Here is a 25786-nt window from a genome sequence, read left to right as displayed (position 1 = left end):
TGTTTTCCAAAAGGTACACATGTCGCTCATGCACAGCTGTCCCAGGGACTACTGCCAACCAAGAGAAGATTGGAACAGGAGTAGACTGTTCAGCCTCTCGAACCAGTTCCTCTATTCTGCGAGAACATGGCTGATTTATGAACTAACCCCACACACTTGCCTTTGCTCCATATCCCGTAATACCATCGATTAACAAAAATCTTGTCAAACTCAGATTTAAAATTGACAACTGATCTAGCAACTATTGTCATTTGCAGAAGAAAATTCCAACTTCTACTACGCTTTGTGTGTGGAAGCTTTCACTAATTTCATTCCTAAATTCTGGCCCTAATTTTTAGAACATCCTGCCTAATTCCAAACTTCCCAACTGGGGGGAAATAGTTTCTCTCTCTCTCTCTGTTCCTCTTAATATCTTAAAAATTTAGGTCAACTCACACTTTAATCTTCTAAATTCCAGGGAATATCACCTTTGGTTATGCAATCTCTTGTTGTAATTTAATCCTTTGAGTTCAGGTATTGTTCCTCCTAAATTTAAGCTATTTTTCCACCAAAGTAATTTACTCTTTCTAAGGTGTGTTGCCAAGAGTGCTCCAGGTGTGGTCTGGCCAGGGCTTTGTGTAGCTGAAGCGTAACTTCTATTCCCTCACATTTTAATCCTCTATATATAGAGAGGCAGTGGCATGGTGGAATTATCACTGGGCTAGTAATCCAGAGGCCCAGGGTAGTGCTCTGGGGACCCGGGTTTGAATGCAATAAAAATCTGGAATTAAAAATCGAGTGACGACCATGAAACCATTGTCGATTGTTGTAAAAACCCATCTGGTTCACTAATGTTCTTTAGGGATGGAAATCTGCCGTCCTTACCTGGTCTGGCCTACATGTGACTCCAGACCCACAGAAATGTGGTTGACTCTCAAATGTCTTCTGAAATGGAGGGCAGTTGTGAATGGGCAACAAATGCTGGCGACACCCACATCCCGTGAAAATTAATAAATAACATAAAGGCCAGCATACAATTAACCTACGCAGCCTACAACCCTTTTCTACCATTTTTCTAACTTCAGCCTATCTGCGTTGCAGTGAGTGTTAGTGAGCAATAAATAACTGTTCCCAAGTCTCTTAACACTGCTCCTGATAGTACAAAGTATTGATGAATGAGAATTCAGAGGTTTGAAGCAAAGTATTGCTGAGGATACAATTGAAGATTCTGGCACTGTGTTTTCAGTTACTGTCCTGGGCTTTGGAGTGGGGAAGGGAAAATTTCTAGGCTGCATTAGGAAAAGTAGTACATTGATAATGTCACTTTCTAATCCTAATCTAATTTTAATAGCCAGGATGATTTCCCTTTTTGTACCCTGCAGGGAAGTGGATGGTAATCTCAATTGAGGTGATGTCCTCAGCAGTTATCAACGCTTATCACCCAGTCATTCAGTGGCGCTCTAAGTGTCGTTAACACTAGTTTCATTTTATTGAGGAACTATAACTCATTGTGTAAATTACAGTCAGCAATGATCCAGAAAAGGCCACAGTTTAATCCCAGGGTTCAAAAGGCATTCGAGCTTTGCTCTGTGAACCCATCCGAATCTCCGAATTTAATTCAAAAGCCACATTACACACCGTCGATCATTCATTCTGTGTAATACGATCCCAGGTAATTTTCAACAGAGACCTTGGGCTCCACACCATTGATGTGAGACCAAAAAGAGTTGAGTGCAAGATGTAGCCAGCAGGATCAGAGTTATTTGCACTCTGCCTCTCAGTAGTGACTCAATGCCTCAATATTGATAGAAGTAGAACTCTGCTTCCCCAGTGGCTAATTTTTAATACCTGAAGCACATGGGTGGCAGTGTGTAATTTCTCTTCACACTATGGTGACCCACTAATAAGGGGGGAATGTTCTTAGGCAAGGAGAGGCGGGTTTGGCTGTGGGCAATGAGTTGAATCCCCTAAATGTGATCATCCTGCCCTCTTCTGGGTTTGGGTTAGGGCGGAATTGACGGTGAGTGGGGAACCCCCATACAGCTGTTGGATAAATCATTATGAGCTATTCTCAGCCTCAATTTCTGGCTTGAACAGCCAGGATACCTGTTTTTTGCTGAACTACCAACCAGAGTTATCAAGGCGAGTGTACAGGAGGAAGAGTTTCTTCAGTGAAACTGACAAGCTGGGTAGGCTTTGATCAGTTATACTGAAGAGCTCCAGCCATGGCCATTGAGAGACTGCTGTCTCAGTTTTTTACTTAGGTTGTACTTTCACTTCTCGACCGGGGATTACCAACTTCTTGGAAGGCAGTTCACCTGTCTAGCACTGCATTCATTTACAGCTGTACTTTCCTGCTGCAAGCCTTCGGCACAGCAGGAGGGTAGCTTATCCAGCTCCATCTTCCACCTCTGCTGCGCGGGGTAAGACAAGAAGCAATCTCAAAACCACCACCAACAGCAGCTGCCTTCTCCTGAGCCACTTGCCCCTCCACAAGGCACAGACGGTGGACACAGAAATCTGGGTGGAAGGAGGCAAGATTCTCAACACAGCATCAGAGGCAGAGAGTGATTCTCTTGACATGTCTGAGCACCAGTGCGTCAGGAGGTTTAGGATTTCATGGCAAGACACTACCAATATCTGCAAACTTCTAGAACAAGATCTGCTTCCTAGTGGAGCAGGTGGGCACATGTTACCATGGGCCAACAAGCTGAGTGTCACTGGTGGGCCACATCCCCCTGGATCATTGCCTTTCACTAGGTTGTGTGCTGTTACCTCCTGCAAAGGGAAAAAGCAGGAGAAAACAGTGTTAGTAAGGGATTGTGTGGACAGGAGGGAAGGACATCTTTTGGCGGATGACTTTGAAATGAGACAGTGATAAGGGTGATTATCAATCTATTCCAATGGGATTGCGAGGAGATGCCTAGAGAGAGAGGAATGAGTGGAGCTATCGGTGTGTTGTTCTGAGGGGTGCTGTGCAGGGGGACATTGGGAAAGACAGTGTTGGGCTAGGCAGCTCACCATGTTATGCCACTCACCGTGGGACGGCCTGGTGCTCCAACTTGGATGAACCACATTCCTGCTGCTGCTATTTCTTCAGCCACTTCCATCCACACGCTTGGCTGGAGAGCCTGTCTTCTTCCTCCAGTGCTTGGGAAATCTCAGCTCACACACCGCAGTGGGAGCTCCAGGCGAGAGTGAGGGACCAGGCCTTTTCATTCCTGTGTTTGCTGCAGCATCAAATATCTATGTCCCACTGAGCCGTTGCAACCCCTGCCAGGTCTCTTTAACTAGAAATCCTTCCTGTGGCAGATCCAGCACTCTCTCTATCTGTCCTCTCTGATTGGCTAGGCTACCAGTAGGTGGGAAGCTAATGCTGTGGCTCAGTTACAGAGTCAAGGGAAAGTCAGACACTTAATCAACCAGGTTCCCAACCCACGTGTGGTACAGCCATTTCAGCAGAGACTCAGTTCATGAGACTCTGCCCTAAGATTCTGAAGAAACCAATGGACCATCTTAGCACTTTTTAAACCTGGCTCCACAATGAACTGCAATGGTGTGAGATGACCTTGGCAAAGTGGTCTCCGAATGCTTGCAATTAGTGCACTTGGGAGTCAAATCAGCACATGGCACATCTGGCATATTGTGTACAGTTTTGGTCTCCTTTTCGTAGAATCATAGAATCCTTACAGTGCAGAAGAAGGCCATTCAGCCCATCTAGTCTGACAGAGAATCCTACCCAGCCCACCCCTTCTTATCAAAGAAATGGTATACTTGCCATAGAGGCAGTGTGACAAATATTGACCAGACTGTTTTCAGGGAATGTCCTGTGGGGAGTCTGATCTCATTGAGGCATACAAAATTCTTACTAGGCTCACAGGGTAGATGCACAAAGGATATTCCTCCTGGCTTGGAATCTACAACCAGGGAACACTGTCTGAGAATAAGGGCTGAGATGAAGAGGAAGTTCTTCACTCAGAGGGTAGCAAGTCTTTGGAATTCTCTACCAAGAGGGCTCAGTCATTGAGTATATTCATGACAGACATTGATAGATTTTTGGATATTAAAGATATCAAGGAATACGGGGATAGATTTGCTTTATTATTGTCACATGTATTAGTATACAGTGAAAAGTATTGTTTCTTGTGTGCTATGCAGACAAAGCATACCGTTCATAGGGATAGGGCAGGAAAATGGCATTGATGCAGAAGATCAGCATTGACCTAGTTGAATAGCGGAGCAGACGCGAGAGGTTGAATGTCCTACTCCTGCTCCTATTTCCTATATCCCCATTCTAACTATAACCTGTGACCCTTCTTTGTTTCATATTTTTCTGTTCTTCCTACAATCCAAATGTCTATAAAATCCAAGCTCCTCCGCACCTTTAATCTTACGGATGTCTTGGTCCATCACCTGAACTTATTCATTAAAATTAAAATTCCACACAAATTATAGCAGTATCCTGATACGTTTCTCTTTGAAATTTGTACAAATTATAATCCAATGTGCCAGGATTTGCACTATTTCTTTTTAGCCACTTTAAAATTAATAACAATTTTCCCCTCAAGTTTTGTGACAGGAATTATGCTTCATCTTCTGTCTCCCAGTCAGACCGGATATTAATCTTTAAAGATTTTTTTAAATGAACCAGTTCATTGTCTTCTCATTACTTGCTAGCTTTTCCCTATTCTGAACAATGCTGCTCAGTAAACCATAACCCACTACAAGGGTGAACAAGCAGTCTGCTAGACAGCCTCTGCCAATTCCATATTCTGCCCAGCAAAGGGGACACTTGTATTTTCTTATTCATTCTTGGGACGTGAGCACCACTGGCAAGACAAGTATTTGCAGCCCATCCTTAATATTTCTTGAGAAGGTAGTGGTGATTTGCTGTTGTAGTGGATATTTTTCTTTTTTTCATTCATGGGATATGCACATCACTCTGGTAGGGCCTGCATTTATTGCCCATCTGTTATTGCCCTTGAACTGAGTGGCTTTTCAGAGGACATTTAAGAGTCAACCACATTACTGTGGATCTGGAGTCACACGTAGGTCAAACTAGGTGAGGACAGCAGATTTCCTTCCCTAATGGATATTAATGAACCAGATGGGGCTCAGCTAAGTTTCTAATCAACGGTAATCCCCATTATGTTGATAGTTGGGGATTCAGCAATGGCAGTGCTGTTGAATGTCAAAAAGAGATACTTAGATTGTCTCTTACAGGAGAGGGTTATTGTCTGGCATCTGTGTACACTAGCTTTCCAATTTACATTGGAATGGCACCTTCCATACTCATGCTTCCAACATGTCTTCCTTTTCCCTTAACCAAGGATTGCCACCCCATGATTGATAGGGTCCTCAACTGTCGGTTCCAATTCCCGCATGTCTGCTCTTACCCCTTCCCCTCCCTCCCAGAATCACAATAGGGGTTCCCTTCTCCTCACCTTTCACTTCACCAACCTTCACATTCAATGCATCATCCTTTGTCATTTCCAATGCCTCCAGTGAGATACCCACCATCAAACACATTTCCCCTTCCTCTCTCCTTTCAGCATTCTGAAGGAGCTTTTCCCTCCATGACAGCCTGGTTCACTCCTCTAACATCCTCAACACTCTTCCCATGAGAGCTCTCCATCCACAAGAGAGGCTGCACCTGCCCTCTTCCTTCCTTCTCATTATGCAGCGCCTCAAACATTCCTTCCAGGTGAAATAATGATTTCCTTGTACTTCTTTCAATTTAATGTACTGTACTTAATGCTCACAATATGATCTCCTCTACAATGAGGAGATCAAGTGCAGACTGGGTGACTGATTTGTGGAACGCCTCTGTTCAGTCAGCAAGTGTGACCCTGAGTTTTTGCTTACCTGTCATTTTAAATCTCTAATTTGCTCACACTTTGGCCTCTCAGTCCTTGGCCTCTTGCACTTTTCAACTGAAACTCAACGTAAGCTCAACGCAAGACATTTTTTGATTAGATACTTTACAGCCTTCTGGACTGAAAACAGAGTTCAACAAATTCAGGACATAACATCTGCCCTTATTTTTTTGGATGGCAACTCCTGGAGCTGCTGCTGCTGCTATTCCCATTTGCATCTTTTCCAGACCCATCGGGTGGGATTTTCTGGCTGCTCCTGCCAGTGCGATCTTCCAGTCCCACTGCTGGCGACATCCCATTGCGGTTTCCCAGCTGATGGAGGATGTGAACAAGGGTGAACCCTGTTTTCAGCGGTGGGACTGGAAGTTCCACCCATCTTTTTATTTTCTGGCCCTGTTCACACCTCCTTGTGCCTTGCATCATCGCCCCTTTAATCATCATTTAATCAACACTGTCTTCCACCCTATCATAAACCTTCTCCTTTGTCCTTTCCCCACCACCCCACTTTCCCTGCCTTCGCAAAACCTTTTGCATTTCTCAGCTTCTGTTCTGATGAAAAAAACTTTAACTTTGTTCTTATCTCTCCACAAATGCTGACGGACCTGTTGAATATCTCCAGAATTTTCCAGAATGGGTGGCACGGTGGCACAGTGGTTAGCATTGCTGCTTCACAGCGCCAGGGACCCGGGTTCGATTCCCAGCTTGGGTCACTGTCTGTGTGGAGTTTGCACGTTCTCCCCGTGTCTGTGTGGGTTTCCTCCAGGTGCTCCGGTTTCCTCCCACAGTCTGAAAGACGTGCTGGTTAGGTGCATTGACCCGAAAAGGCGCCGGACTGTGGCGACGAGGGGAATTTCACAGTAACTTTGTTGCAGTGTTAATGTAAGCAATAAATAAACTTTACTTTTCTGAGAAAGCAACTCATGCCTTCCAAGTGCTCTCTCTCACTCTGACAAAATAAGAACTTTTTATCATGCAAATTATGAATAAGAGCCAGTGTAAAGCATAGTATATTGACAAAACCAGGCGCCCTATGAATTTGATTTCCTGTTGCTGACAAGTTATTTCACAAACATGGGGGAGAGCGATTCTCCCATCCCACTCTGCTGTTTTTGTAGTGCAGTGAGCTGGGAGACTCAATCAGAGGCCATTTCGCGGGCTCCCTCCTGGGCGCCATGGCCTCCGCGCGTCTCCATCAGCCGGATTTCCGGCACTGTCAGCTCCGCATCAGAAATCAGCATGGAGCTGCATAATTTATTGAAATCAGCATCATCATATATTTTAAATCTCATTAGTGGGCCCCGGACTGAAATCTCCGAGCCTGCTAGCGTCTCCGCCCCAGCAGGAGGGTTTCACTCCAGCGGGGTGTAGTATAGCTCTCCACTTTCGGGGAGCTAGCAGCCCAATCCCGCTGCAGTGAGGGGGGGTGGGAGCAAAGGAGGCCACTCCAGAGAGTCAGGTGTAGGGTGGGCTGCCCCCCGGGCATTGCCACCTTGGCAGTGCCAGCCTGGGCCCCCTGTGCCAATGCCCGGGGGCATTGGGCAGTGCCAAGGGTTGGGGTCTAATGGGTGGTGAGGCCTGATGGGGGTGGGACATTTGGGGGGGGGGCGATCGGTGGCGGTGGGGTGTCCCACTGCCACTCTACAGTCGGCGGTGACAGGGGTAGGGAGGCCAGCAAACAAGGCTGGTCATTGAGGTGAGGGGGGGGGTGGAGCCTGCTGAGGGGCTCCGGGGTGCTGGTGGGGGAGGGGTGGTGGGGATCAGTGGGAGGGGGGAAATCAGGAGATGAGGGTTGCGGGGGTGGGAGGGGGTGTGTGTGGGGAGATTGAGGCGGACTGGGGCTGGTGGGGGGCGGGGGGATTGAGGCTGGGCATGGACATGTTTGGGGGGGGCCAGCGATTGGATCGGGGGGGAGGGTTGTACAGCCGGCAATGGGCGATCAGGAGGCCGGCAGTGCCGGGCCACTCCGCATGTGCCGATCTCGGTGCTGACAGATCAGCGCACGCGCAGTGGTCAGTCCAGCGCTATGCTGCTGCCCACAGATTTTTCACGTGACTTACGCTGAGGCATTCTGCAGTGCACAGTGTGTGGGAGATTCATTTTGAAAATCCCGCTAAAAAAAACAACGGGATTTACTCCAGTTTTTATGTGAATTCGACACTTAATTTTTTGGGGGAAAAATCACCCCCATGTTGTTTAGAATTTATTATCTGGTAAAGTGTTGGCCAAGGAAGAACAACCCTTATTGTCTAACATTTCCTTCATTATCCTGCTATTTAACCGAGTGAGAGAAATAGCTTGGTGCCAAGTTAGCCAGAAAGGACAACAATTCTGTGTTACAAGTTACATTCGTTAAGAACTGGTTTGAAGTTGTCGAAACACTTTTCATGGTAAACTGTTACCATGAGTAAACTGATTAGACAAGAGAATTTCCACTTCTCAATTTAGAAAGGCTTTGACCCCAGGTGTTGGAGGTGAAAGGGTAATGTGCAAATCCTTACCCTGTACGCGACAAAGCAAATTACAGGATAGTACCACATTGATGTGTTATTAGTATCATGCCAGGGAAGGTGCGGAGACAAAAAGCTGAAGGATGTTAGCCTCGATTCCAGGGTGACACTCCTGCAGAGTCAGAAGGTAATGGGTTCAAGTCCCACTCCAGAGTCTTGAGTGCATAATCTAAGCTGATGATATTAGTGCAGTACTGAAGGAAAGCTGCACTGCCTGAGGTACTCGCCGGAATTCTACCACCCCGCCTGCTACAGCATCGGAGCGGACGAGGGGCGGACAATGGAAATGTCTGTTGACCTCGGGCGGGAATTTCTGGTCTCACTCAAGTGAGGCCATAAAATCCCGCCCACCGTCTTTCAGATGAGACGTTAAATTGAGGCTCCATTTGCTCTCTCAGGTGAAGATAAAAGATCCCACAGATAAAGGCAAAATACTGCGGACGCTGGAATCTGAAACAGAAACAGAAAATGCTGGAGAAACTCAGCTTGTCTGACAGCATCTGTGGAGACAGAATAGAGTCAATGTTTCGAGAGTGGATTCACCCTGACTCGAAACATTGGCTCTATTCTCTCCCCACAGATGCTGTCAGACCTGCTGAGTTCCTCCAGCATTTTCTGTTTTTGTTGTATAAAAGATCCCATAGCGGGTTATGAATGAGCAGGGATGTCCTCCCCAGTGTGCTGGCCAGCTTTTATCCCTCAACAAACATCACTAAAACAGTCTATCCGGTCATCATGCCTGTGGGACCCTGATGTGTGTAAACTGACAACAGCATTTCCATATTGCAACAGGAGCTACGTTTCAAAAAATGCTTCATTGGCTGTACAGTTCTTTGTGATGTGCTGAGGTTGTGAAAAGCGTCATATAAATACAAGTCCTTTTATTGCGTATGGACAGGATATATGCTGCAAATAGACAGGAATCACATCATGAACTTCTGAAAGGAGAAAAGAGAGGTTAATGTTTTATTTGGAGGTTGTTGGAATTGTAATTGATTTGATGGAGAGCCTCTAATCAACACATTAACCTGGCCTTTCTCTTTCCATTAGCAGCTAGCCTTATAATGTTTGCAATTTATTTTGATTTTGATCTCCATTATGAACAACTTATTCATGACTAAGTCTGGTCCTTTACAGAATGGTTAAACTGGTTCCATCTTTATCCTGTATTGAATTCATATTTATTATGCAGCCATAACGCGCCCCTTTCTTATGAACAGAATAAATTCACAGGTATCACGCTGTGCTAAAAAAAGATTTACGTGGGATAGAAGTTGACCCCAAACCCCTCGGCACCTTTCCGTGATGGTAAAGGAAACTGCTAAGGACAAACTCTGGAAAATCGCAAATGTAGAGGCACAGAGGTTCATCGCAGCGAAGAATAAACAGCGAGATTCTTCCCTCCCGACCACATGCTTGCAAAGCTGACACTGATTTTCAAGATGTGGAGAAGCCGGCGTTGGACTGGGGTAAACACAGTTAGAAGTCTAACAACACCAGGTTAAAGTCCAACAGGTTTATACAAAATAAACCTGTTGGACTTTAACCTGGTGTTGTTAGACTTCTTACTGATCTTCAAAGCAGACAGTTTTTTTTCCCCTTATGTGAGAATTAAGTTTTCACTCTGCATCTTTCACTCTGATTGCAATGTAATTGAAGACTGTGAATGTGTACCTGGGTAGGGGTGGATTCCATTGGCGAAGACGGCTTCTGCTGTTGGCTGTCCGTTGGCCTGCGGTGGGAGGCCGGTGAATCCATTTACTCCGATTGGAGAAGGAATGCTAGGCACAGCTGGTGCGGTGATACCAGGGGGCGTGCTCCCGCCTGAAACACATACACAGCAAATCAGGCATCTCAAGCTTCAATTGAATCAAGCAGAAATAGTTAACTTTTTCCCCTACCTGATGAGACTACCCCTATCAATACAGTCCTTCACTCACAGGGAAATAGCAGCAAAAATGAATAATTTGATGGAAACAAGGATACAGTGAAATTGTTTACAAAGATTATGCAGATAAGCAGGTTCTTGCATCAAAAGATAAATGAGGATACCTTGTGTTGACTCTTTTCACTGTAGCAGTTATAGAAATGATACCACATGCTCCAATTTGCCTATATAGCTTTCTCTGAGACAAATATAATGCCCGCTATATACTGAAAATACAGAAGGCACACATAATCTTATACCCCAACTACTTGGGTTTGTTCGTGTTCGCTGAAGTTTATTTATTAGTCATAAGTAGGCTTACATTAACATTGCAATGAAGTTACAGTGAAAATCCCCTGACTCGCCACACTCCGGCTCCTGTTCGGGTACACTGAGGGGGAATTTAGCATGGCCAATGCACCTAACCAGCACTACTTGGGTTGTGGGAAGAAACCGGAGCACCCGGAGGAAACCCACGCAGACACAGGGAGAAGGTTCAGACTCCGCACAGACAGTGACCCAAGCCGGGAATCGAACCTGGGTCCCTGGCGCTGTGAGGCAGCAGTGCTAACCACTGTACCACCGTGCCTCCAGGACAAGCTGACAGGAGGTTTTTTTTTTGCAACCTATTTAGAGTTTCTTTTCCACTCTAGTCAATGGTTGAATGACTCTCTCTAAGGTTGGACAAGCAGCTACTTCATAAAAAATGTATAAAAATCAATAGCACGTACGTCAACAGTTAAGGCTGCTGCACAAGAAGCTTATCGTATTTGCTCCACTAAACATCGTTTTAACTTGTTATTTTTTTCCCCCCCTGAGCTGTTCTCTGCATCATTGGCATGGCCAGGAATATGTAACTGTACAGTTCACCGATGGACATCATCAGCGTGACTTTGTGTTTAGTTGGTATTGAGCAATGTGTAATGGTATACCTATTCACCATTCCTTCCCCTGAAGCTCTCAAAATATTACACAAACTGTACAAACATAAAGGAAAAAGGATAATCCACCACGGATGAACACATCATCCTGTACCGTAGAATTGTTTTGTTCATGGTCGTATATCACTAAGTCCACAAACTTAGATTTAATTCATTCAAAGCTACAGAATTCACAATAAAGAGACGCTGGGTAGTTGCCCATGTCCTTCTTCTGGGAAAGGGGGAACGGGTTTAGATTCTACTATATGAATATTGCCTTGTGTAATTTCCTCAGTCGTCTCTTTTGCTGTATATTTTTCTTTAATTTTGGAGTTAGGAAAAGCCAGGTGCTTTGGGGTAGATCTTCACTTTGAGTGGAAGTATAAAATGGACAATAGGGAATTGGTAGCCCATTAAAATGTTTCTCCCAATTTTAATTCTCATTTTTGACAAAGGGTCGTCTGGACTCGAACCTTCAGCTCTTTTCTCTCCTTAGAGATGCTGCCAGACCTGCTGAGATTTTCCAGTGTTTTCTCTTTTGGTTTTAATTCCCATTGACCTCATCCATTGGTATCTTAATGCTGTTCACCTAGTTCCAGGAATGCAATGAGCCTCTCCAATCATGGAATCTGCACAGAAGGAGGCCATTTGGCCCATCGAGTCTGTACCGACCACAATCCCACCCAGGCCCTATTCCCGCAACCCTCATTTACCCTACTAATCCCCCTGACATTAGGGTCAATTTAGCATGGCCAATCAACCTAACCCGCATTTCTTTGAACCGTGGGAGGAAACTGGAACACCCGGAGGAAACCCACGCAGACACGGGGAGAAAGTGCAAACTCCACATGACAGTGACCCGAGGCGGGAATTGAACCCAGATCCCTGGCGCTGTGAGACAGCAGTGCTAACCATTGTGCCACCGTGCCGCCCAATGGAAATGTTAAGTTAGGTTATCTTCATTACCATCCATTTGGATGGGAGAGTGGTGGGTAGAGCGGGGAACTTGGAATGTTAATGAGATGTTAATAAAGGAAAACATATCCCTTGATGTACTTTCTTTCATTCATGTCTTAGCAACACTGGTCATTGTACTCTGGCATCCACACTGTTAAGGTGACAGAAGGTGAATGGCACTCAGTCAGTGCGCTGCAGTCAGGGTAACCAACCGTCCCTTACACACTGGGAACGTCCTGTATCTGAATCCACTGTCCTGTGTCCTGGGCTGCATTTCATTTGATTTGATTTAGATTTATTATTGTCACATGTATTAGCATACAGTGAAAAGTATTATTTCTTGCGCGCTATATAGACAAAGCATACCGTTCATAGAGAAGGAAACAAGACAGTGCAGAATGTAGTGTTACAGTCATAGCTAGGGTGTAGAGAAAGATCTACTTAATGCAAGGTAGACCCATTCAACAGCCTGACGGCAGCAGGGAAGAAGCTGTTCTTGAGTTGGTTAGTACGTGACCTCAGACTTTTGTCTCTTTTTCCTGACAGAAGAAGGTGGAAGAATGTCTGGGGTGCGTGGGATCCTTAATTATGCTGGCTGCTTTGCCGAGGCAACTGGAAGTGTTGACAGAGTCAATGGATGGGAGGTTGGTTTGCATGATAGATTGGGCTATATTCACGACCTTTTGTAGTTTCTTGGGCAGTGCAGGAGCCATACCAAGCTGTGATACAACCAGAAAGAATGCTTTCTATGATGCATCTGTGAAGGTTGATGAGATCGTAGCTGACATGCAAAATTTCCTTAGTCTTGTGAGAAAGTAGAGGCGTTGGTGGGCTTTCTTAACTATAGTGTTGGCATGGGGGGGACCAGGACAGGTTGTGTTGATCTGGACACCTAAAAACTTGAAGCTCTCGACCCTTCCCATTTCGTCCCTGATGATGTAGACAGGAGCATGTTCTTCTTTACGGTTCCTGAAGTCGATGACAATCTCCTTTGTTTTGTTGACATTGAGGGAGAGATTATTGTTGCCGCACCAGTTCACCAGATTCTCTATCTCATTCCTGTACTCTGTCTTGTCATTGTTTGAGATCCGACCCACTACGGTGGTGTCATCGGAAAACTTGAAAATCGAATTGGAGGGGAATTTGGCCACACAATCATAGGTGTATAAGGAGTATAGTAGGGGGCTGAGAACACAGCCTTATGGGGCACAGGTGTTGAGGATGATCGTGGAGGAGGTGTTGTTGTCTATCCTTACTGATTGTGGTCTGTGAGTTAGGAAGTTCAGGATCCAGTCGCAGAGGGAAGAGTCGAGGCCCAGGCCATGGAGTTGGGAGATGAGTTTTGTGGGAATAATGGTGTTGAAGGTTGAGCTGTAGTCAATAAATAGGAGTCTGAGGGTTGAGTGCAGGGTCAGGGAGATGACATCTGCTGTGGACCTGTTGCGGCGGTCGGCAAACTGTAGTGGATCCAGGTAGTCTGGGAGGCTGGAATTGATTCGTGCCATGACTAGCCTTTCGAAGCACTTCATAATGATGGATGTCAGAGCCACCAGCCGATAGTCATTGAGGCACACTGCTTGGTTTTTCTTAGGTACCGGGATGATGGTTGTCTTCTTAAGGCAGATAGGGACCTCAGATTGTTGTAAAGAGAGATTAAAGAAGTCTGCAAATACCCCCACCAACTGATCCACGCAGGATCTGAGTGCTCGTCCAGGTACCCCATCCGGGCCAGTCGCTTTCCGTGGGTTGACCTCCGAGAAAGCTGCTCTGACATCTGCAATGGTGACCCCAGATACAGGTTCATCCAGGGCTTCCTGGGTGGAGGGCATGCTCTCACTGACCTCTTGCTCAAAACAGGCGTAGAACATAGAACATAGAACATAGAACATTACAGCGCAGAACAGGCCCTTCGGCCCACGATGTTGCACCGACCAGTTAAAAAAAAAACTGTGACCCTCCAACCTAAACCAATTTCTTTTCGTCCATGAACCTATCTACGGATCTCTTAAACGCCCCCAAACTAGGCGCATTTACTACTGATGCTGGCAGGGCATTCCAATCCCTCACCACCCTCTGGGTAAAGAACCTACCCCTGACATCGGTTCTATAACTACCCCCCCTCAATTTAAAGCCATGCCCCCTCGTGCTGGATTTCTCCATCAGAGGAAAAAGGCTATCACTATCCACCCTATCTAAACCTCTAATCATCTTATATGTTTCAATAAGATCCCCTCTTAGCCGCCGCCTTTCCAGCGAAAACAATCCCAAATCCCTCAGCCTCTCCTCATAGGATCTCCCCTCCATACCAGGCAACATCCTGGTAAACCTCCTCTGCACCCTCTCCAAAGCCTCCACATCCTTCCTGTAATGTGGGGACCAGAACTGCACACAGTACTCCAAGTGCGGCCGCACCAGAGTTGTGTACAGTTGCAACATAACGCTACGACTCCTAAATTCAATCCCCCTACCAATAAACGCCAAGACACCATATGCCTTCTTAACAACCTTATCTACTTGATTCCCAACTTTCAGGGATCTATGCACACATACACCTAGATCCCTCTGCTCCTCCACACTATTCAAAGTCCTCCCGTTAGCCCTATACTCAACACATCTGTTATTCCTACCAAAGTGAATTACCTCACACTTCTCCGCATTAAACTCCATCCGCCACCTCTCGGCCCAACTTTGCAACCTGTCTAAGTCTTCCTGCAAACTACGACACCCTTCCTCACTGTCTACCACACCACCGACTTTGGTGTCATCAGCAAATTTGCTAATCCACCCAACTATACCCTCATCCAGATCATTAATAAATATTACAAACAGCAGTGGCCCCAAAACAGATCCCTGAGGTACACCACTTGTAACCGCACTCCATGATGAATATTTACTATCAACCACCACCCTCTGTTTCCTATCCGCTAGCCAATTCCTGATCCAATTTCCTAGATCACCCCCAATCCCATACATCTGCATTTTCTGCAGAAGCCTACCATGGTGAACCTTATCAAACGCCTTACTAAAATCCATATATACCACGTCCACTGCCTTGCCCCCATCCACCTCCTTGGTCACTTTCTCAAAAAACTCAATAAGGTTAGTAAGGCACGACCTACCTGCCACAAAACCATGCTGACTATCACCTATCAATTCATTACTCTCCAAATAACTATAAATCCTATCCCTTATAATTTTTTCCAACATCTTGCCGACAACAGAAGTGAGACTCACCGGTCTATAATTCCTGGGGAAGTCTCTGTTCCCCTTCTTAAACAATGGGACAACATTCGCTAACCTCCAATCTTCTGGTACTATACCAGAGGCCAACGACGACCTGAAGATCAGAGCCAGAGGCTCTGCAATCACTTCTCTTGCCTCCCAGAGAATCCTTGGATAAATCCCATCCGGACCAGGGGATTTATCTATTTTCAGACCCTCCAGAATATCCTGCACATCCTCCTTATCAACTGTAATACTGTCTATTCTACTCCCTTGCAACCCAGTGTCCTCCTCAGCTATATTCATGTCCCCTTGCGTGAACACCGAAGAGAAATATTGGTTCAATGCTTCACCAATCTCCTCCGGTTCCACACATAACTTCCCTCTGCCATCTATAACTGGCCCTAAACTTGCCCTAACCAACCTTCTGTTCTTGACATACCTATAGAACGCCTTAGGATTCTCTTTAACCCTATCCGCCAAAGTCTTCTCATGTCCCCTTTTAGCCCTTCTAAGCTCGCTCTTCAACTCCCTCTTAGCCAATCTAAAGCTTTCTAGTGCACTACCCGAGTGCTCACGTCTCATCCGAACATAAGCCTCCTTTTTCTTTTTAACCAACAAAGAAACTTTTTTGGTGCACCACGGTTCCCTAGCCCTACCAATTCCTCCTTGCCTGACAGGGACATACCTATCACAGACTCGCAGTAGCTGCTCCTTGAAAAAACTCCACATGTCGGACGTTCCCAGTCCCTGTAATCTCCTAGTCCAACCTATGTTTCCTAATTCTCTCCTAATAGCCTCATAATTACCCTTCCCCCAGCTAAAACCACTGGCCCGAGGTTCATGCCTATCCCTTTCCATCACTAAGGTGAACGTAACCGAATTGTGGTCACTATCACCAAAATGCACACCAACTTCCAAGTCTAGCACCTGGTCTGGCTCATTTCCCAGCACCAGATCCAATATAGCCTCACCTCTAGTTGGCCTGTCTACATACTGAGTCAAAAAACCTTCCTGCACGCTTTGAACAAAAACTGACCCCTCTAACGAGCTAGAGCTATAACAATTCCAGTCAATATTAGTCAAGTTAAAATCCCCCATAACAATTGCCCTATTACTTTCACTCCTAAGCAGGATTGACTCCGCAATCCTTTCCTCAACCTCTCTAGAACTTTTAGGAGGTCTATAAAAGACTCCCAACAGGGTGACCTCTCCTCTCCTATTTCTAATCTCCGCCCATACTACCTCAACAGATAAGTCCTCATCAAACCTCCTCTCTGACACTGTGATACAATCTCTGACCAATAATGCTACCCCTCCCCCTCTTCTACCTCCTTCCCTACTTCGACTAAAACATTTGAACCCCGGGACCTGCAGCATCCATTCCTGCCCCTGCTCTATCCATGTCTCTGAAATAGCCACAACATCGAAGTCCCAGGTACTGATCCACGCTGCAAGTTCACCCACTTTATTGCGAATACTCCTGGCATTGAAGTATACACATTTCAAACCCTGCTCCACCCCACCTCTGCAATGCCGTGCATTGCAGTCCCCATCCATGCATCCCTCACTTTCAGCCCCACTACTCAGGATCCCTCCCGTAGAATGCATTGAGCTTACCAGGGAGGGGTGAGTTGGAGCCGGTGATTTTACATGCCTTCATCTTGTAGCCTGTTATGTCTTGCAGACCTTATCATAGTTGGCGGGGGTCTGTGTGGCTAGCCTGGGACTTTAACTTGGTCCGGTACCGTCTTTTGGCATCTTTGATGGATCTCCTTAGATCATATTTGCCTTTCTTGTATAGTCAGGGTCGCCTGACTTGAACGCCTCAGATCTGGACTTTAGTAAGCAGTGGATATCCCTGTTCATCCATGGTGCTGGACACTGTTTATCCTTAGATTCATAGATCCATAGACGTTTACAGCACAGAAGGAGGCCATTCAGCCCATTATGTCCACACCGGTCAACAAAGGTCTGACCACACTAATCCCATTTTCCAGCGCTTGGCCCATAGCCCTGTTGATGGTTATAGCAGCGCAAGTCAATATCTAAATACTTATTAAATATCACGAGTGTTCCAGACTCCCTCCACCCTCTGGGTGAAAAAGTTTCTCCTCAACTCCCTTCTTAACCTTCTACCTCTTACCTTAAATCCACACCCCCAGGTTATTGATCCTTCCACCAAGGGAAGAAAATGGTCCTGTAATTCGGGCCTTTATGTTTTGTGTCTGCGCAGCTCCTGTTCTTCCCATGTTTGTGCACTGTAACAGCCATTCTCCCCCCGCATCACTCCCTACAGCTCTGGCAACATTCATATGCTCCACATCCCTACTGCTCCTATGGACCTCCCATTGCAGGCTGTTCCTTAATTCTCTCTGTGAGAGTTGGTCACCCTGGCTGCAATATAAAACTTATTTCTTTCATTGTCCACCGGTGGTTGCACTGGGAACCTCAGGCAGGCTCTTAGCCCAACTCAATGAAATGCAATTACAGTTGACCTGGGTTCGAATCCTGCCACGGCAAATGGTGGAATTTGAATTCAATAAAAAATATCTGGAATTAAGAATCTACCATAAAACCATTGTTGATTGTCAGAAAAACCCATCTGTTTCAAGGGAATCTACCGTCCTTACCGGGTCTGGCCTACATGTGACTCCAGAGCCACAGCAATGTGGTTGACTCTCAACGGCCCTCGGGCACTAGGGATGGGCAATAAATGCTGGCCAGCCAGTGACGCCCATGTCCCATGAATGGATTTAAAAAAATGAACAAGGACAATTTGCCCGCGTTTGTTTCCCAAAAATGCCAGAAACCTTCCTCAGGTTAGTCAGCGTCTGGAGCAGGAACAAATAGGTAGACGTGAGAGGTGAAGACACACTGACTTGCTGAGTGTTTCCAGCATCCGCAGGTTTCTGCTATTCTTCTGCTGCCAGGAAATGCTGAATCCTTTGGGAATTATTTCTGATAATTCTTAAAAAAAAACATTTTAATTTGTTCAGACAGTATAAAGACCCAAGGTGCTCTGCTTCTCTCCACTCCTCCTCTTTCATAAACTATTTAAGGATCATCGGATGTACCACATTTACTTAGTGCTAGGAACGGGTGCACTAAAAATCAGAAGTTAGGATCCTGCATAATCTCCCTTTGTCTCCCCCTTATCTTGATCACTGTTGCTGAAACCAACGCTCTGGGCTGAACAATTGTGACTTTCATTCACCGAGGAACAATGTATCAATATTCTTGAAATGTCCGAATAACTTTATTAGCATATGCTGGAACGTAAAAACCAGTGTAAAGGAGAAATTAGTATAAACAAACTGGGCCGACAGAAACTACAAACTCAGTCCTTCTTTCAGCAAGAAAATCCAATCAGTCTAATCATCAATCATGTGCATTCGGCACAGTATGCTTAAATATACAATGATGCAAGGTTTTTAATTTTTAATGTGGTTCACAGTGACAAAGGCATGGATGAGGGCTTCAGATGGGCTGAGATAGGGTGGGATTTGCCCAAAAAATTCTAAATGCCGAATTCGTGTAAAAACTGGAGTGAATCCCACTGGATTTTGCAGAGGGATTGACAAAACGAATCTCCCACACTTTGTGTATCACAGAGTGCCCCAGCGTGAATCCCACTGGAAATCAGTGGGCGTGGCCGATTCCTGCTGGAGAGGCCGACAGCATAGCGCTGAGCGGGTCGCTGTGCATGTGCCGATCTGTTAGCGCTGAGATCGGTGCATGCGCAGTAGCCCAGCACTGCCGGCCTCCCAATCGCTGGCCAACACAGCAATCACTCATCGCTGCCCGACCGACCCCCCCCCCGCAGCCCGGTCGCTGGCCTCTCGGGCATGTCCAGACCAGCTCCACCACTCCAGCCCACCTCGACCCCCCCCCCTCCCAAAGAGTCCCAATCTCCCAATCCCCCCCGCCGCTCTCCCATCAGCAGCCCCGAACCCCTCCACAGTCCCAACACCCTCCCCCACAACCCACAGTCCTGACCCCCCTCCCCTGTAATCCTGATCCCCTCCCCCACAGCCCCAACACCCCCCCTCCCCGTCCCTCCCATCCCGATGGCCGGCCCCAATTGCTGGCCTCCCTTCCTCTGATCCTATGGAGAATAGCAGCGGGATCCCCCCCCCCACCCCCCACCGATCTGCCCCACAGAGGCCCTGCCCCCTCTTGCCCCACTCCCTTGGCACTGTCCAATACCCAGTGGGCAGTGCCAAGATGTCCCCTGGGCATTGGCACTTTGTACCTCGGGCAGTGCCAGGGGGCCAGGCTGATTGGCACTTCCTCCACTGCCTTTTTTAAACTGTTTGTGGGATGTGGACCTCACTGACTGGGCCAGCATTTATTGCCCATCCCTGAGGGCATTTTAAGAGTCAACCACATTGCTGTGGGTTTTGTGACGCGTGTAGGCCAGACCAAGTTAGGATGGCAGATTTCCTTCCGCAAGGACATTAGTGAACCAGATGGGTCTTTATAACAATCGACAATAGCTTCATGGTCATCATTAGACTATTATTTCCAGATTTTTATTGAATTCAAATTTCACCATCTGCCATGGTGGGATTCAAACCCTGGCCCCCTGAGCATTACCCTGGATCTCTGGATTACTAATTCAACAACAATACAACTATACCACTGCCTCCCCCAACAACCTTCAACAATCATTCCCTCTACCACTGACACACAGTGGCAGCATCTACAAGATGCTTTCACAGAATCACAGAATACAGTGCAGAAGAGGCCCTTCGGCCCATTGAGTCTGCACCAATGCATGAAATGCCATGACCTGCCCACCTAATCCCACTTGCCAGCACTGGCCCATAACCTTGAATGTTATAGAGTGCCAAGTACTCATCCAGGTACTTTTTAAAGGATGTGAGGTATCCCACCTCCACCACCCTCCCAGGCAGTGCATTCCAGACTGTCACCACCCTCTGAGTAAAAATGTTTTTCCTCAAATCCCCCCTAAACCTCCCACCCCCTCACTTTTAACTTGTGTCCCCTTGTACTTGACCCTTCAACTAAGAGGAACAGCTGCTCCCTATCCACCCTGTCCATGCGCCTCAGAATCTTGAACACCTCAATCAGGTCATCTCACAGTCTTCTCTGCTCCAATGAAAACAATCCAAGCCTATCCAACCTCTCTTCATAACTTAAATGTTCCATCCCAGGTAGCATCCTGGTAAATCTCCTCTGCACCCCCTCCAATGCATTCAAGTCCTTCTTATGATGTGGCGACCAGAACTGCACACAGCACTCCAGCTGTGGCCAAAGTTCTATACAACTCCATCATGACCTCTCTGCTTTTGTAATCTATAACCCGATTGATAAAGGCAAGTGTGTCATATGCCTTTTTCACCACCCTATTTACCTGCTTTTCCGCCTTCAGAGATCTATGGACAAACAAGCCAAGGTCCCTTTGTTCTTTGGAACTTCCCAGTGTCAGACCTTTCATAGTTTACTTCCTTGTCAAATTACTCCTTCCAAAGTGCATCACCTCACACTTTTCAGGGTTAAATTCCATCTGCCACTTCTCCGCCCACTTGACTATCTCACCTATATCTTCCTGTGACCCCAAGACACTCAACCTCACTGCTAACCACCCAGCCAATCTTTGTGTCATCGACAAACTTACTGATCCTTTCCCCCCACATAGTCATCTATGCAGGAACTGACAAAGGCTGCTTAGACAGCACCTTTGAAACCACTACCATCTAGAAGGACGAGTGCAGCAGATACATGGGAACACCACCACTGAAAGTTCCCCTCCAATTCACACACCATCCTGATTTGGAAATATATCGCTGTTCCTTCACTGCCGCTGGGTCAAAATCCTGGAAAGTCTTCCCTAACAGCACTGTGGGCGTATCTACACTGCATGGACTGCAGCGGTTCAAGAAGGTAGATCACCACTACCGTCTCAAGGGCAATTAGGGATGGGCAACAAATGCTGGGCTAGCCAGCAATACCCACATCCCATAAAAAGGTGTGGAGCTGGGTATCATCAGCACATGCATTATATTAACACTGGCTGGAATTTTACCACCCTGCCCGCCCCAATTCCGGGGGCGGGCGAGGCTTGGAGAACAGCATTCTCCGTTGGCCTCAGGCGGGATCGTACGAACCTCGGACGGACCTGCCAGTAAAATCCCGCCACTGTGTTCATGGATGATGTCACAGAAGGCCAATATGAAGGGGAGTCGGGTGAGGATGAGGAGAATACAAATGTGATAATGTAAAAGCAGAAAAGTCAGAACTGGAGATGGTTTGGTGACAGTTGGACGTGTAGATGTGTGACCAATAGTGGGCAGTCCCATAGAGCTGGAAAATGAAGGAGAGATATTGAAACTAAAATGTACAATCAACGGTGTCAAAAGCTGTTGTGAGATTGAGCAGTTTGATAGTAGATGTAACATCATGGTCACATCCATAGCCACTGTCATCTGTGACTTTGGATAGGGCCATCTTACTGCTCGAGATTATTTTCTTATTGTTTCAGGGGATGTAGGCATTGCTGGCTAGGCCAATTGTGAAGGTGGTGGTGAGCTGCCTTCTTCAGGTATCAGTACAGTCTCAGCACTGTTAGGAGTTCCAGGATTTTGACCCAGCAACAGTGAAGGAATGGTACTATAGTTCCAGCTCAGTATGGTGTGTGACTTCATGTCGAGAGGGCGAGAATACAAGAGCAGGGATGTACTCTGAGGCTGTATAAGTCTCTGGTCAGACCCCATTTGGAGTATTGTGAGCAGTTTTGGGCCCCATATCTAAGGAAGGGTGTGCTGGCCTTGGAAAGTGTCCAAAGGAGGTTCACAAGAATGATCCCTGGAATGAAGAGCTTGTCATATGAGGAACGGTTGAGGACTCTGGGTCTGTACTCATTGGAGTTTAGAAGGATGAGGGGGGGATCTTTTTGAAACTTACAGGATACTGCAAGGCCTGGATAGAGTGGACTTGGAGGGGATGTTTGCACTCGTAGGAAAAACTAGAACCAGAGGGCACAACCTCAGGCTAAAGGGGCAATCCTTTAAAACAGAGATGAGGAGGAATTTTTTCAGCCAGAGACTGGTGAATCTGTGAAACTCTTTGCCGCAGAAGGCTGCGGAGGCCAGGTCATTGGGTGTCTTTAAGACAGAGATAGAAAGGTTCTTGATTATTAAGGGGATCAGGGGTTATAAGGAAAAGGCAGGAGAATAGGGATGAGAAATAAAATCAGCCATGATTACATGGCAGAGCAGACTCGATGGGCCAAGTGGCCTAATTCTATATCTTATGGCCTTATGGACTTGGAGGAGAATTTGCAAGTGATGGCGGTAGACATAAGTTGTCGATGGAGCCTTGGTGAGTTGCTGCAGCGCATCTTGTATAGGGTCTTGCATACACACTGCTGCCACTATGCTGCTGGTGGAGGGAATGAATGTTGAAGATGGTAGATGGAGTGCCATTCAAGCGGGCTGCTTTGTTCTGTATGATGACAGGCTTCCTGAGTAACAGTTACACTCATCCAGGCAAGTGGATGGTATTCCATCATACTCCTGACTTGTGCCTTGTAGATGGTGAACAGGCTTTGAGGAGTCAGGAGATGAGCTATTTGCTGCAGGGTTCCTCGCCTCTGATCTGCTTTTGTTGCCACATTTATTTATATGGCCAGTTCAGTTTAGTTTCTTGTCAATGGGAACCCGAGGATGTAGATAGTGGGGGATTCAGCAATGGTAATGTCAAGGGAAGATGGCTGGATTCTCTTTTGTTAGAGAGGGTCATTGCTTGGCACTTGTGTGGTGTGAATATTACTGGCCACTTACCAGCCCAAACCTGAACGTTGTCCAGTTCTTGCTACATGTGGGCATGGACTGCTTCAGTATCTGAGGAGTCATGCGTGGTGCTGAATATTATGCAATCATCAGTGAACATCTCCACTTTTGATCTGATGATCGAGGGAAGGTCATTAATGAAGCGCTGATAGTTGAACCTAGAACATCATCCTGAGGAACTCCTGCAGTGATGTCCTGGGACTGAGATGGTTGACCTCCAATAACCACAAGTGTCTTCCTTTGCCAGGTATGGCTCCAACCAGTGAAGTATTTTTCCCCTGATTCCCATGGACCCTAGTTTTGCTAGGACACCTTAATGCCGTACTCGGTCAAATGCTGTCTTGATGAACAAGTACTACCTGAATGGCTGTAAATTGGGAGAGGGGAGTGTGCAGCGGGATCTGGATGTCCTTGTGCACCAGTCACTGAAGGTACGTATGCAGGTGCAGCAGGTGGTAAAGGAGGCAAATGGCATGTTGGCCTTCATTGCGAGAGGTTTCGAGTATAGGAGCAGGGATGTGTTGTTGCAATTATACAGGGCCTTGGTGAGGCCACACCTAGAGTATTGTGTGCAGTTTTGTCTCCTTTCCTGAGGAAGGATGTTCTTGCTCTCGAGGGAGTCCAGCGAAGGTTTACTAGGCTGATTCTGGGGATGGCGGGACTGATGTATGAGGAGAGATTGACTAGGTTATGATTGTTTTCGCTGGAGTTCAGACAAATAAGGGGGAATCTCATAGAAACTTATAAAATTCTAACAGGACTAGACAGGGTACAGTAAGGAAGGATATTCCCGATGGTGGGGGAAGTCCAGAGCCAGGTGTCACAGTCTGAGGATTCAGGGTAGACCATTTAGGATGGAGGTGAGGAGACATTTCTTCACCCAAAGGGTGGTGAGCCTGTGGAATTCATTGCCACAGGAAGTAGTTGATGCCAAAACATTGAATGTATTCAAGAAGCGGCTGGATATAGCACTTGGGGAGAATGGGACCAAAGGTTATGGGGAAAAAACAGGATTAGGCTATTGAGTTGGAAGATCAGCCATGATCGTAATGAATGGCGGAGCAGGCTCGAAGGGCCAAATGGCCTCCTCCTGCTCCTATCTTCTATGTTTCTATGTCAAGGGCAATCAATCTCACTTCACCAGGGGCAGAAACCTAACACCAGAGATTCAAACAGAAAATTGCTGGAACAATTTGCACAAATTTGGGAGGAACTGACATGTTGAAGGGATTTGGAGAGGAAAGGGAGTTTTCAAGGAAAAGAAAAATGTTAGAGTGGGATTTCAAGGAGATAATTATGTTTGGAACGGCGAGGGACAGTATCCAAGTGGAGCGAGCCACTATCATAGAGGTAATATGGGGGTTTGAAAGACAAATTTGATAGTCACCAGTTTATGGTAAATGGACTGAAGTCAACAGGGAATGGGTCTCATTGATGGAATAAGTTTGGAAAGAAAATGAGAGGGAAGTTGGAGAGAAAGAGGGTTTCACACATTTTGTTGATAGTGTGGGGAAGAATCTGAGAGAAAATTGGGCTCAATGCGCAAAGGAAGAGGTTGGAGAAGCAGATTTGGCTTAACACATCATCATCGTGACCAAAAAAACCATAAAGCTCTTGCAATTTTCATTGGCAGTGAAGGTGGCAGAGGACCCGATTTAAGGAGATGGGTGAGAGTGGAAAGACTGGAGATTAACTTTACTCCTCAAGTTGATATGGTGAGTCATTATTGCAGAGGCAGGCCCAATAGTGCTTCATCTGCTCCAGCTAGATATGTTGATGAATGGCTATGCCAGGGGCAAGTGCCCCAAAGGAACAAGCTGCCACAGGCAGTAGTAGAGGCGGGTACAATTTTGTCCTTTAAAAAGCATTTAGACAGTCACATGGGTAAGATGGGTATCGAGGGATATGGGCCAAACATGGGCATTTGGGACTAGCTTGGTGGTTCAAAAAAAGGGGCAACATGGACACGTTGGGCTGAAGGACCTCTATTATTCTATGACTCTATATGTATAGAATGAAGTATGATTGGAAGAGGAAAGGGTATATGAATGGTTGGAGATCAGCGACAGTTGTCAGGCTTGGATTTGTGAATAATCTAGCCGATAAAACACACACAATTTGCGTTTATATTGCACCTTGCACCTTCTTAGGACTTCCTAAAATACTACACTGCCAACGAATATCAAATGATCGACATTGTTATAATATAAACAAGTGGCAGTACAGATGCCATCAGAGTCTGCAAGCTAAAAACAGATGACCATGAAAGCAGGCAGCAGAGTTTATATGAAAGGAGGTTTCGTGATAAAGGAGGGAAATTAATGCAGCAGAGGGAAGGCAAAGGTCACCAAAATAGAGATTTAAATTGCTGGAAACAAAGGAGTTGTTCAGTGCAGAGGTTAAGAAAGGAAAGGAGGGAGAATATCTTGCAGAGCGATTCAGGTTGAAGTTTGTGGTTTAAAAGTAAATATTCTTTAAAATTTGACCTACAGAGATAATTGCCCTACTTGAAGAGAAGCCTGCTAATGACTAAGGAGGCTTCCAAGTTGTCACTTACATTATTTAAATGCCTCCAAACTAG

At 46.3% G+C, this 25786-nt stretch overlaps 1 protein-coding gene across 47 annotated transcripts in view; it reads right to left on the bottom strand.

The window, feature by feature from the left end:
- celf4 (CUGBP, Elav-like family member 4) overlaps nt 1-25786 on the bottom strand; it is a 1189091-nt gene that overhangs the window by 60379 nt on the left and 1102926 nt on the right. For 46 of the 47 annotated variants that reach the window (XM_078220789.1, XM_078220922.1, XM_078220807.1 and 43 more), the window contains one exon: nt 10037-10186. In XM_078220789.1, coding sequence (XP_078076915.1) covers nt 10037-10186 — 150 coding nt within the window. Of the gene's footprint in view, nt 1-10036; nt 10187-20802; nt 20815-25786 lie in introns of all 47 variants that reach the window. The other variant, XM_078220798.1, reaches the window with a different exon arrangement.

Source organism: Mustelus asterias, chromosome 1, assembly GCF_964213995.1.
Source record: "Mustelus asterias chromosome 1, sMusAst1.hap1.1, whole genome shotgun sequence".
NCBI classification, from domain to species: Eukaryota; Metazoa; Chordata; class Chondrichthyes; order Carcharhiniformes; family Triakidae; genus Mustelus; species Mustelus asterias.
The sequence above is the reverse complement of the archived record's forward strand: the minus strand, read 5'-3'. Positions and strand labels throughout refer to the sequence as shown.